At 42.8% G+C, this 12563-nt stretch overlaps 1 protein-coding gene across 3 annotated transcripts in view; it reads left to right on the top strand.

Moving 5' to 3' along the window:
• The first annotated feature begins 259 nt into the window (after positions 1-259).
• Ccdc138 (coiled-coil domain containing 138) overlaps positions 260-12563 on the top strand; it is a 66916-nt gene continuing 54612 nt past the window's right edge. For 2 of the 3 annotated variants that reach the window (XM_059282114.1, XM_059282112.1), the window contains exons 1-5: positions 260-398; positions 1462-1506; positions 1661-1718; positions 4238-4381; positions 9493-9613. In XM_059282114.1, coding sequence (XP_059138097.1) covers positions 306-398; positions 1462-1506; positions 1661-1718; positions 4238-4381; positions 9493-9613 — 461 coding nt within the window. In that variant the 5' untranslated portion in view covers positions 260-305. The remainder of the gene's footprint in view (positions 399-1461; positions 1507-1660; positions 1719-4237; positions 4382-9492; positions 9614-12563) is intronic. The other variant, XM_059282113.1, reaches the window with a different exon arrangement.

The raw sequence follows: 12563 nt of genomic DNA, 5'->3' as shown, positions 1-12563 counted from the left end.
GAGCACGCTGGCCCTTAGGTGTGCGGGGCGGGCCTGTGCTCGCAGGAGAAGGTGGAATGCCGCTTTTCCCTCCCCACGTCACTCACTGCGGGGGTTCGGGTGGGTGTCGGGGTGTCGGGGAGTCTTGGAACCGTAGGACAAGACACTGAACGAGACAAAGAGGAACCGGGCTGCCGCGCGCCCTCACACCCCTCTTCCTATTGGCTTCCAGCGTCCCCGGGGGCGGGGCCGGGCGTCGTGACGTAGGCCCGCCCTGACGCGGCCAGGAGCGCGGTTTCCCGGGCGACCGCGGTCAGCCACCCACCATGGATCGCAGGGTGGTCAAGCCACCCGGACAGGACATGGTCGTGGAGCGTCTCAAAAGCCGCTACGGCCTGGCGGGAAGCTGCCCCGTGGAGGTGAGGGGAGCGGAGCCCGCGGCGTGCTCCGCTGGGCGGCTGCGGGCGGGCGGGCGGGGGGCTCCGGCCTGCCTTCCTCTGGACGGCTCGCCCGACCACGCCCTCCGTCAGGGAAACCGCCGCGACGGGCGGGGCGTGGCTTTGGTCCTGCCGGCGGTAGTTCTTTCGGGAAAGCCTCTTGCTCCGATGTCATTGCAAACTTAGAGAAAAGTTGTGGCAGTGTGCATTCTTGTAGCCCTCTCTTGAATGCGCCACTCACCAGGGCCGTCTTGCCATGTTTGCTGCGGGACCCCCAATGAGGCAGTTTGCTAATGTCAGTCTGCGAGAGGCTGGCTAGATCGAATCTCCCATGGATGCTGGAAGAACTGAAGCAGGAAACCAATTGCAGCCCTGCAGTTTCCACGAGACTCGTTTTTTATTATCACACCTCCCTTGATAACAGAGTCAGGAATTTACAGTTCAGCTGAGAAGCTGCTTCTCAGCCTAGCAAATTCAAGGCTTTATAAAGCACAGCAATGTTGTCTTCAGAAAAACATCTGAGGTATTTACCCTATTCTCCAGAAGTTGAAGGTCGCAGGCCTTCCTGAGTCCCCTTCCGCATTTGCTGGCTTTCCAAAATCCCTTCTTGAGAAATATCAGTATATCTGTGTTCCCATGCCCGTGTCACAAATTCATTCCATCCGCACGTAACCTTAATTCAGACGCAACACATAACTCCTCTAGTTTGGTTTTCCTGTGAAGCATGTTCTCAGAATTTTAAAGCCTCATTGATATTCTCCAGGAAATTTAGTATTGCTACAATAATACAGGATAATGTATAGCTCATACAAGGATTTCACTAATTACCTCAATTAAGACCTTTTGTAGAAAGTGTTTCCTGGTGCAGATACCACCTCAGTCTGAACATTACACATGGTTGTGTCTTGCCTTTAATCTACATCAGATGCCCACACTTAGTTTCTTGCATTAATGCTTTCACTAGGTCGAAGACCGTTGTGTATAGAATTATGTTTGTCTGATGGATACTGGTTTGATTTGATTCTGGTTTTGTATTTTTTGGCAGCAATATGACATGAGTGGCGTGTGGGCCGCACTGATGAATCAACAGGTACATGATATTTGCTTGTCTAATTAGTGATATTGATATTGGTTAGGGTGTGGCTCCTAGGATTTTCTATGCTAACCTTGTTATTGTAATCTATGGAAAGATATTTTAAGGGACTATTTCTTAGCGTTTAAGTGTGTCTTTTTTATTCTCCTAGCGTGAGCTTTCAAATTTTGATCAGACTAAATATAAAAGAAGAATTCCAACCTCCCCAGGTAAGCCAATAGAATATTTTGTATATTTGAGTATTTTTAACAAGTTTAATCTGAGTTTTTTGTAAATGTATAGACGTAGGGTTAGTGTTACTTATTTTTTTATTTTAAAAAATTTTTCAATTGGCAATCACCTAATAATAATTGAATTTAGGGATGAATGTGTGAGAGGCCTTTGAAAATTAAATTGAATGAGGGTTTTTGGTGTGTGTGTGTGTGTGTGTGTGTGTGTGTGTGTGTGTTTATAGTCTGTGCACCTTCCTTTATTTTCACTCCCGGGGTGCTGGGAGTCAGAACCAGACCCTTGGTCAGTGCTGAGAAGTGCTTGACCACTAAGCTATCTCCCCAGCCCATAGGTTTGCTTTCGAAGATGTTAACAGTTGAGCAGATTGGGTGAAGAACACTAGTTGGTCTTTTTACGCAGACAGAGTTACTAGGATAGAAACTAAAGGAAAAGTTTATGAAGTGAACGTACTTGGAAAACATAATTATCCTGGGGGTTGTGATGTTTTTTGATAAGTTGAAACTTTTTTTTGCGGTAATAAGTATTAGCCCTCAATCTATTAATCTGTTAATGCTTCAGTGCTATACTTATTAGTTAAGCATAATAATCATTAAACTTGGTAATTGCAGCACCAATAGTGTCTTTAATTTCATCAATATGTGTGAGCTGGGTCTGAGGAGTAGCTGGTGGATTCGAGAGCTATATTCATCTGATTTGTGATTTAGATAAGTCTGGAGGCTCAGATCTGATTTCCGAAGTATGTTACATAATGGTAGGGGACAAATTGCTCTCTTGATAAAAGCATAAATTAATTTGGTAATAAGTTAAAAAAACCAAAACACTCTTGGTGAAACACCCTGTCTGCAAGGATCCCAGTGTAACACTTTCAGAAAAGTTATGTCTAAAATTAAAGGAAGAATGGTTAATGTTTCTGGAATATCAAAATTAGTTTGAGATCATTAAAAAAAAAGATAAGCAATTAAAGTTGATGGCTGAAGTAATAGTCAAAAAGGACTAGCAACAGATATCCTGGATCTTAAGAACATATCAGAAGAAAGGGATTATTTCCACTGCCAACAAAGCCAGTCAAGTGAGGTTGAAAGGCTTTAGAGGTCAGCAGACTTTTTAAAAAAGATTGACTTGGACTAGAAATGAGAAGGTTATCTGGTAATAAAAGTGCGGATTATAGTCACTAGTGGTGACCATAAGCATCCTTTGAGACTATTTGTGTTTCCACTGAGTCTGAATGCCTCAATGTACAGTGATGGAGAGTGCTTCTCATCTTGAGTTCATGGCAGAGTTTCAGAAGAATGTAAGGAGCACCAGTGGCTTTCAACTTTTCAGAGTCTGTATAGCTTTAACTCTGTGGTCTATAATTTATAAATATCATTTGGAAACTTTTTGTAACAGAATTGTCACCTGCCATCTACCTGTAATTTTTCTGCACTTTGTGATGTTTCTGTATTGTGTGAAGAAAGCTGGAATGCCACACTCCCAGTATGCCTCTTTGATATAAACGCTATAATTAAGAAGAAGCAGAGCAGGAAAGCTCCATGATGGGGGAGGAGATGGCTCAGTTGGTAAAGTGTTCTCTGCCAAAGATAAAGACCCAAATTTGGATCTCCAGCCCATGTAAAAGTCAGATTTGGCAGTATGTTCCTGTAACCCTGTTGCTAGGAGGGTGGAGCCAGGTGGACCTTTGGGGCTTGCTGGCCAATGCCTTGTCAGTTCTTTAAAAACCTACTCTTGGTTGGGCGATGGTGGTGCATGCCTTTTATCCTAGCACTTGGGAGGCAGAAGCAGGAGGATCCCTGAGTTTGAGGCCAGCCTGGTCTACATAGTGAGTTCCAGGACAGCCAGTGCTACACAGAGAGACCCTGTCTTGAAAAAACAAAACCATAAAACAAACAAACAAATAAATAATAAAAAACCCCTAATCTTTGTTGAAGATCCGGTGTACACCAGAGGTCTAAGCTATAATTAGCCTTTCTTTGAGACTTCTCCTGTGTGATTGTACTGTATGCTTTAATAAACTTGATTTGCTTTTCTCTTGTTAACTTGTCTGTGTTTCTCCCAGCTATAAATTTATAAGGGTTGAAGAGAAATTGTGTTTGCTCACTGATAGATATATTTCTTTAAATTTTTTAGATTAAAATTTTAGGAGAGAGTTGATTAAGACATGTACCCTTTATAAAATGAACAGTAGGGACATACTGCAGCCAGTGTTGCAGGAACCCCATCTTCCACCCTACCTTTATTCCTTGAGGACTCTGCTTCTTGGTGCTTGTCTGTAATGAGTCTATCTGCCCTGCCAGCCAGCTCCCAAATAATGACATGGACTTCTTATTAATTATGAAAGCTTGGCCTATAGCTTAGACTTGTTCCTAACTAGCTCTTACAACATAAATTAACCTATATTTTTAATCTACGTTCTACCATGTAGATTTTACTTCTATCCCATTCTGTGTGTCCTACTTGTTCTGTGTCTGGCTGGCTTCTCTGCCTCTCCTCTTCCCAGAGTCTTCTCTGTGCTTGGAAGTCCCACCTATACCTCCTGCCTGCCCCGGCCAGCAGGGCTTCAACGGGTACTCGACCACCCTAAGGACGGAATGTAGGGACAGGAGACACAAAGGAAATACACCAAGTCAAGATTCTGATCAAGGTGCAATTTTATTTTTCTCCAGGAGGGTTTATATAGTTCCTGCAGGGTGGGGGCAGCAAGAAGCTGTTATCTGATTGGGTGGGGCAAGCTAACAGGATGTTTGTGTAGGATGTTTACAGGGTGAAAAGGTCAAGGGCTCTACTCAATGTCCTGTTGCTAGGCAACATGACTGTAAGATGATCTAGTTCCCTATCTTATCGGGGGTCTGTATTTTTCCACTAATTAGAGATTCTGTCCTTGTCCCTGACATCTGCCTACCTATTGGCTATATAACTCTTTATTAAACCAATCATTGGCTATTTGGCTCTTTATTAAACCAATCAGAGGTGCCTTGGTAAAGACACATTGTCACAGTGTACAAAAAGGTTATTCCATAACACTGGTCCAGGGTATTCTTAGATCTCCCATCTGACCCTCAGCTGGGTGGGTATTCCCTGGGGACTCCACCTCTTGGTGTGGTCCCAGGGTTCCCTTAGATCGTTGCCACTGACCCTCCCTTCTGTCTTGTCTGTATTCCTTTGTGCCACCCTCAGTCTGCAGAAGCACTCTCTACTATACTAGCCTAGGATCCAGAGTAGACAACAACAACAACTAAAGAATGGAATACCCACCCAGAAAAGACAAGACTATGTATCTACACTAAGAAATACCTCAAACACCAAAACTCTAGATGCCTAGATCCCAGCACAAAAACACAAACATGAACAGCCAAGACACTGTGCCTTCCTCAGAAGCCAACATCTCTAATGCAATAGGCCTTGAGGTACAGTTTAGCTGAAGCACGAGAAAGACTTCAAAACAGCAATTTTTAAAATGCTCAAGAACCTTAAAGAGGATATGAATAAATGCCTCAAATGAAAATAGAAAGCACAATTGAGTGAAATAATGAAAACAGGCCAAGACATGAAAATAGAAATTGAATTGCTAAAGAAAACCCAACTGAAATAAAACTGGAAATGAGAGTTTTAAGAGATCAAAATCCTCAGAGGTAAGCCTTCGCATCAGATTAGAAGACACAGAAGAGGGAATTCCAGGTTTTGAAGACAGAGTACAGGAAGTAGATAGCTCTGTCAAAGAAAATGTTAAGTCAAAAAGAAAGAAAATCCAAGCACAAAACATCCAGGAAACCTGGGAGACTATGAAAAGACAAGCCGGGCGGTGGTGGCGCACACCTTTAATCCCAGCACTGGGAGGCAGAGGCAGGCAGGTCTCTGTGAGTTCGAGGCCAGCGTGGTATACAGAGCGAGATCCAGGAAAGGCGCAAAGCTACACAGAGAAACCCTGTCTCGAAAAAAAAAAAAAAATTGGGGGGCTGGCAAGATGGCTCAGCGGTTAAGAGCACTGACTGCTCTTCCAGAGGTCCTGAGTTCAATTCCCAGCAACCACGTGGTAGCTCACAACCATCTGTAATGAGATCTGGTGCTCTCCTCTGGTGTGCAGGGATACAAGCAGACAGAACATTGTATACATAATAATGAAATAAATCTTAAAAAAAAGAAAAGACAAAACTTAAAATAATAGGTATGAAGAAGGAGAAGAAACCCAGGTTAAAGGCACAGGAAAGAAAATTGTGTTTTTTGTAATTTGGCTTATTGAGACAGGGTTTCTCTGTGTGGCCTTGACCATCCTGTAACTAACTCTGTAGACAGGGCTGGCCTTGATCTCTAGAGATCTGCTTGCCTTGGCCTCCTAAGTACTGGGATTAAAAGCATGTGTTACCACACCCCGCTAACAGAAAATGTTTTAAATCACAGAAGAACATTTTCCCAAGCTAAAGAAAGAGATGCTTATGAACATGTAAGAAGCATCCAGAACACCAAATAGAACCAGAAAAGAAACTCTGCATGACATATGATAATCAAAACACTTAATGTACAGAACCAAGGACATTAAAAGCTGCAAGGGAAAAATACTAAGTCACATATACAGGCAGGCCCATTGGAATAACACCTCAATGGAGACTCTGAAAGCCACAAGGGCTTAAAATTCTAAGAGATCACAGATGCCAGCCCAGACTACTATACCCAGGAAAACTATCTGTGACAATTAATGGAGAAAGAAAAACATTCCACTTTCTAAATTTAAGTAATTTTTATCTGCCAATCCACTTGAAGGGAAACTTCAGTCTAAAGAGGTTAGTTACTTCAGGGCATACCCCATGCTCAGGAGTAGTTTGCAAACACAAAACAAACTCAATGGTATTTTTGTGGACTTTGTGTTTCCATTTTGCTTTGGACATTTTTTGCCTTATTTATCTTTTGAATTTTGTTTTTTTTTGTTTGTTTGTTTTGGTTTTGTTTTTTTCGAGACAGGGTTTGTCTATGTAGTTTTGGTGCCAGTCCTGGATCTCGCTCTATAGACCAGGCTGGCCTTGAACTCACAGAGATCTGCCTGGTTCTGCCTCCCAGTGCTGGGATTAAAGGTGAGCACCACCACTGCCTGGCTTTTGATTTTTGTTTTTAAATTTAGTGTGCGTGTGTGTGTGTGTGTGTGTGTGTGTGTGTGTGTGTGTGTGTATGTTTCTTGTGGGCTTTTTTTACTTTGTTTTTATTTCTTGGCTTATTATTTTTTTTGAAAGGAAAAAAAACAAAGTTTAGTGGGTAGAGAGATGGGGAAGATCTGGGAGGAATTTCATACAATCAAAATATATTGTATAAGTAAGAGTTTTAATTAAAGAAATGAGTGATGGGCTATAGAGATGGTTCAATGGTTCAGAGTGTACACTAGATGCTAGAGAGATGGTTCAACGCACTGGCTGCTCCTTGCACGCACATGGCAGCTCCAGACCTTCTATAACTCCAGATCTAGGGGATCTGATACCCTTTTCTGGCCTCTGCCAGGCACTATGGTGCACATGCAGGCAAAACACTCATTCATATAAAATTGAGAAAACAAAAAGAGAAGGCACACTGCTCACACTGCTTTCCAAAGGACCTATGGTTTGTTCCCAGCACCCTTGTTATGTTCACAATCACCTTTAACTTCAGCTCTAGGGGAAAAAGGACCTGATACCCTGTGCTGGCCTCTGTGGACACCCACACACACGTGGTACACACACAGACACACACACACACACATAAAATGAAAAGTAAAGATAAATCCATAGGCTGGGTGGTGGTGGCTCATGCCTTTAATCCCAGCACTCGGGAGGCAGAGCCAGGCGGATCTCTGTGAGTTCGAGTCCAGCCTGGTCTACAGAGCGAGATCCAGGCCAGGCACCAAAATTACATAGAGAAACCCTGTCTCGAAAAACAAAACAAACAAACAAACAAACAAAACAAAACAAAAAAACCCAAGAAAACTCAAAAAGATAAATCCATAGAAATGAATAACAGTAAGTCATATCTTTTTAAATTTCTGTTCAGATGTGGGGTTGTTTATGACTAGCACCGAGAATGGAAATTTGTATGACCTGCACTGTACCTCACTTGTCTCTAAGCTTCTGCACCCCAACTTCTGAAGGTCTTAACTCTTGATATTAAAACATCAAATATTTAGAGTTTGTTTCTTTTTAAAGTTCATCAAATGGTTTATTAGGTTATTTTATATTTTTCTAAGCTTTGTACATCTTGAAATTTTATCAGCCTAAAACATTGAAATGGGCATGTTATGTAGCCTAGAGTCCTTGTTTACTTTGTGTTGCTGTGATAAAAACAGTTACCAAAAGCAACTTGGGAAGGCGTTGATTTACTTCAGCTTACAGTCTGTCAGTGTCTAAGGAAGCCAGGACAGGAACTTAAGCAGGACCCTGGAGGCAAGAACTGAAGTAGAGACCTTGGAAGAATGCTGCTCCCTGGCTTGCTTCCTAGCTTCTGTTCAGTTAGCTTCTTATGTAGGTCAGGATTCCCTGCCTAGGGCTGGCACCATCCACGGGTACATCAATTAGCAATGCAGAAAATGCCCAAGGTCTAATCTGATGAAGACAGTCCTCCACGTGTGTCTCCCAGATAACTGTGCTGTGCCAAATTGACTGCTGAAGCAAACAGGGAGACCCAGACTTCTAACTTCCTGTTAGTTTTCTTGTCCCAGTGATGTAATTATGGTATGCACCACAAGGCCTAGCTATTTTGAATTTTTTTGAAATGTAAATAATGTATGGACACTTGCTGTGGCAGATTATACCAGCTAACTGAGTCAGTAATTGTGATGATGTGAATAAAATGACCCCTATAGGCACATAGGGATTGGCACTATTAGGTGGTGAGGCCTTATTGGAGTAAGTTTGTCACTAGGGTGTGGGCTTTGAGGTCTCAGAAGCTCAAGCCAGGCCTAGTGGCTCATTGTCTCTTCCTGCTGCTATGGATCCAGATGTAGGACTCTCAGCTCTCTCTCCAGCACTGTGTCTACCTGCACGCCATCATGTCCTGTCATGATGATAATAGACTAACCCTCTGAAACTATAAGCCAGCCCCAATTAAATGTTTTCCTTTATAAGAGTTGCCGTGGTCATAGTGTGTCTTCAAAGCCATAGAAACCCTGACTAACTAAGACAGTAATCTATGTTCTTTTTATCTGAAGTGAGTGTTTTCCATTTCACTGGGTTTAGACATAGGCTTACAGTTGTTAAAAACAAATGCTTGAGGACCAAATGAGGAGGAAAGAAGGCTGTATTCTGATTTCCAGGTAACACCTGGTTCATGTTAGCTCTCTGGTCTGTAGGGTCCTCACGTGCAGTAGACTTATGTTAAAGGCAGCTATTCACACTTCACAGAGCCATCACCTGGGTCAAATAAGAATGGAAAGCACTGTGTAATCAGTAAGGCACAATATCCATATGACATTCAGTGTGGATTCTCTAAACTCATGACTCATGAGAGACAGATAAATCAGTCAGTGATTTTGGTATCTTTCTTTTTTTTTTTTTTTTTTTTTTTTTTTTTTTTTGGTTTTTCGAGACAGGGTTTCTCTGTGTAGCTTTGCGCCTTTCCAGGATCTTGCTCTGTATACCAGGCTGGCCTCGAACTCACAAAGATCCGCCTGCCTCTGCCTCCCGAGTGCTGGGATTAAAGGCGTGCGCCACCACTGCCCGGCGATTTTGGTGTCTTTCTGTCAGGAGGACAGAATGAGATTGTCAGTATCTGATGTCATTGTATAATGTTTTTTATTGACAGACAATTTGGACACCTACTGCTCTGGAGATAAAGTTGTTTCTACATCAAGATGTTACTCTGATGAAAGGAAGCATCCCACAACACCTTTTTGCAGTTCCTTCAAACACTTAAATGTGAACTGGTAAGGCATTCAGAATGGACATTGTTACTGTCTTGTCTGGTCACAACTCAAGAAACAACAGTAAAAAAAGAGGTGTGTGTGGGTGTGTGTGGGTGTGTGTGGGTGTGTGTGGGTGTGTGTGCGCATGCGCTCACATACATGCTTTCTTAAGAAGAAGTAAAAGCAGTCTTGATCCTGATGAATAGTTGAAGAGCCTGATTTATTATTTTATGTGCTCACTGTATGTCAATGCACCACTTGTGTGCCTGACTCCCGAAGAGACCAGGAGAGGGTATCTAACCCCCTGAAACTGGAGTTACAGACAGCTGTGAATCACCGTGTGGTGCCAAGAACTGAGTCCAGCTCCTCTGGAAGAGCAGCCAGTTCTCTTAGCCCCTAAGCCATCATTCCATCCCTGTTTATTCTTTGTTATATTTATTTATTTATTTAGTGTCTGTGGATGGGGCATGGCGCTGGCATGAGCGGAGGCACGTGTCGAGGCCAGAGCGCGGTTTGTAGGCGTTAGTTCTCTCCTTCTACTGTTTGGGTATCAAACTTGGCAGTAAGTGCCCTTGCCCGTTGAGCCATCCCACCTGCTCTAAGTTATTAAGTAGTAAACAATTTAAAATATTTATTCATTTTATTTTATGTGTATGACTATTTTGCCTGCATGTAAGTATGTGTACTGCGTGCATGTCTGGTGTCCCAGGAGGTCAGAAGAGGTCGTCAGATTCCCTGAATTGGAATTATAGGTGTTGTAAGCCACCATGTGGATCTGGGAACTGAACCCAGGTCTTCTGCAAGAGCAACAAATGCTCTTAACTCTTGCACCATCTCTTCAGCCCTCCCCTTTAAAATTTTTTAAAAGATTTAGTTACTTTACTTTATGCATATGAATGTTTTACATGCATGAGTGTTTGTGTACCATGTGCATGCTTATTGGGTTCCCTGGAACTGGGGTTATGGAACCATCTGGGTGCTGGGACTCAAACCCAAGTTTTCTGCAAAAGTAACAAGTGCTCTTAACTTCTAAGCTCGTGGTTCTCAACCTGTGTATCGTGACCATTATGAGGGAGTGTCGAACAACCCTTTCACAGAGGTCACCTAAGACCATCAGAAAACACATATTTACATTACGTTTCATAACAGTAGCAAAATTACAGTTATGAAATAGCAACAAAAATAATTTTGTGGTTGAGGGTCACAACAACATGAGGAACTGTATTAAAGTGTTGCAGAATTAGGAAGGTTGAGAAACACTGAACTATATAGTTCTGTCCATGCAACACATTTGTGCATTGCCTGAGATGACCAGAAGGGGGCAATCATATCCCCTAATACTGGAGTTACAAATGGTTCTTTTTTTTTTTTTTTTTTTTTGAGACAGGATTTCTCTGTGTAGCTTTTGGAGCCTGTCCTAGAACTCACTCAGCCCAGGCTGGCCTCAAACTCACAGAGATCTGCCTGCCTCTGCCTCTCGAGTGCTAGGATTAAAGGTGTGCGCCACCACCGCCCGGCTACAAATGGTTAATAGCCATGTCAGTGCTGGGTATCGAACCTGAATCCTCTGGGAGAGCAATCAGTGCTCTTAGCCACTGAGCCATCTTTCCAATCCCTATTTATATGGTGTGTGTGTGTGTGTGTGTGTGTGTGTGTGTGTGTGAGAGAGAGAGAGAGAGACAGGGTCTTACTGTGTAGCCCTGGCTATCCTGGAACTGGCTCTGTAGACTAGACTGGCCTCGTATTCACAGAGATCCTCCTGCCTCTGCTTCTTGAATGCTAGGATTATACGTGTGTACCACCATGCCCACCTTTTTAGATTTATTTATTTTATTTTACATGTATGAGTGTTTTCTCTGCATTTTAGATATGTGCACCACATGTGTGCCTGGTGCCCGTGGAGGTCAGAGAGGGTGTTAGATTTCCTGGAACTGGTGTTATGGATGACTGTGAGCCACACCATGTGGGTGCTGGAAACTGAACCTTGGTCCTCTGCAAGAGTAATAAGTGCTCTTAACAGCTGAGCCATCTCTCTAGCCCCAAACTATTTTATTTTTTAACCACTTCTCCAAGTATTAGCTTTCCTTACGTTTTTTCATGCATTATTAGTTCCGGGTGACACTCCTTCCTAGCTTTCTCCTTTCACCTCTGCTCCTACTCCCCACCTCAAACTCTCTCTGCCTTCCTCTACCACCACCGTCTTTATAAATCTGAGTATAATTCCAGAGTACAATCTGAAGGGTTTAGACTGAAGATTTTAGACCATTTGCCTTTTTTTTTCAATCCTTAATCATAATCTAGTCTAGAAGTATGCTGTCCTACCAGTAGATATAGGTCACAGATAGCTATGTAGTACTTGAAAAAGGACTTGTCTGAGAATAGATATGCTATAAATATAAAATACACCCAGGAATGTCAAAGATGTAGGATGGTCAAGATAATGTAAAACCCTTTCCTGTTAGTCTGTTTTCATAAACAAAAGAAGAGGGTCTGTTTTGGCGCCTGGTTTCAGATTGCTGTTGCCGTATTTCTAGGCCTGTGGTGATACAGAGCGTCGTGGTGGAGGGAGTGGTAGAGTAGGGTGCACACTTGATGGCAGCTGGGGAGCAGAGACAGATGACAGGGACCAGGGCAAGACGAGTCTTCAAAAAACACATCCCTCGTGACCCTAACAGTTCATTTAGAATGATGGGATAGTTAGTGGGTGAGCCTGTTTATGAAATTAGCACACTGGTAAACCAGCCATTCAGGGATTCTGGGATGTCAACAGTGGAGCCCTTAAGGGTACTTTATACACAACCATAACAACCTTCGTGTCTTACGTTCATTCTGGGGTGAAGTGACATTTTATATGTACTGTGATAATGAAAAATACCATGCAAGTCTTGCCTCTTTTTAAGAGAATGACCAGCTGTGTCTGTAACTTACATTATGTTCCTTGCGAGCAGTGCTACCCTGAGGTGACCTCAGA

This window comes from Peromyscus eremicus, chromosome 16_21 (genome assembly GCF_949786415.1).
Source record: "Peromyscus eremicus chromosome 16_21, PerEre_H2_v1, whole genome shotgun sequence".
Classification (NCBI taxonomy): Eukaryota; Metazoa; Chordata; class Mammalia; order Rodentia; family Cricetidae; genus Peromyscus; species Peromyscus eremicus.
This window is presented reverse-complemented; position numbering and strand designations above follow the sequence as displayed.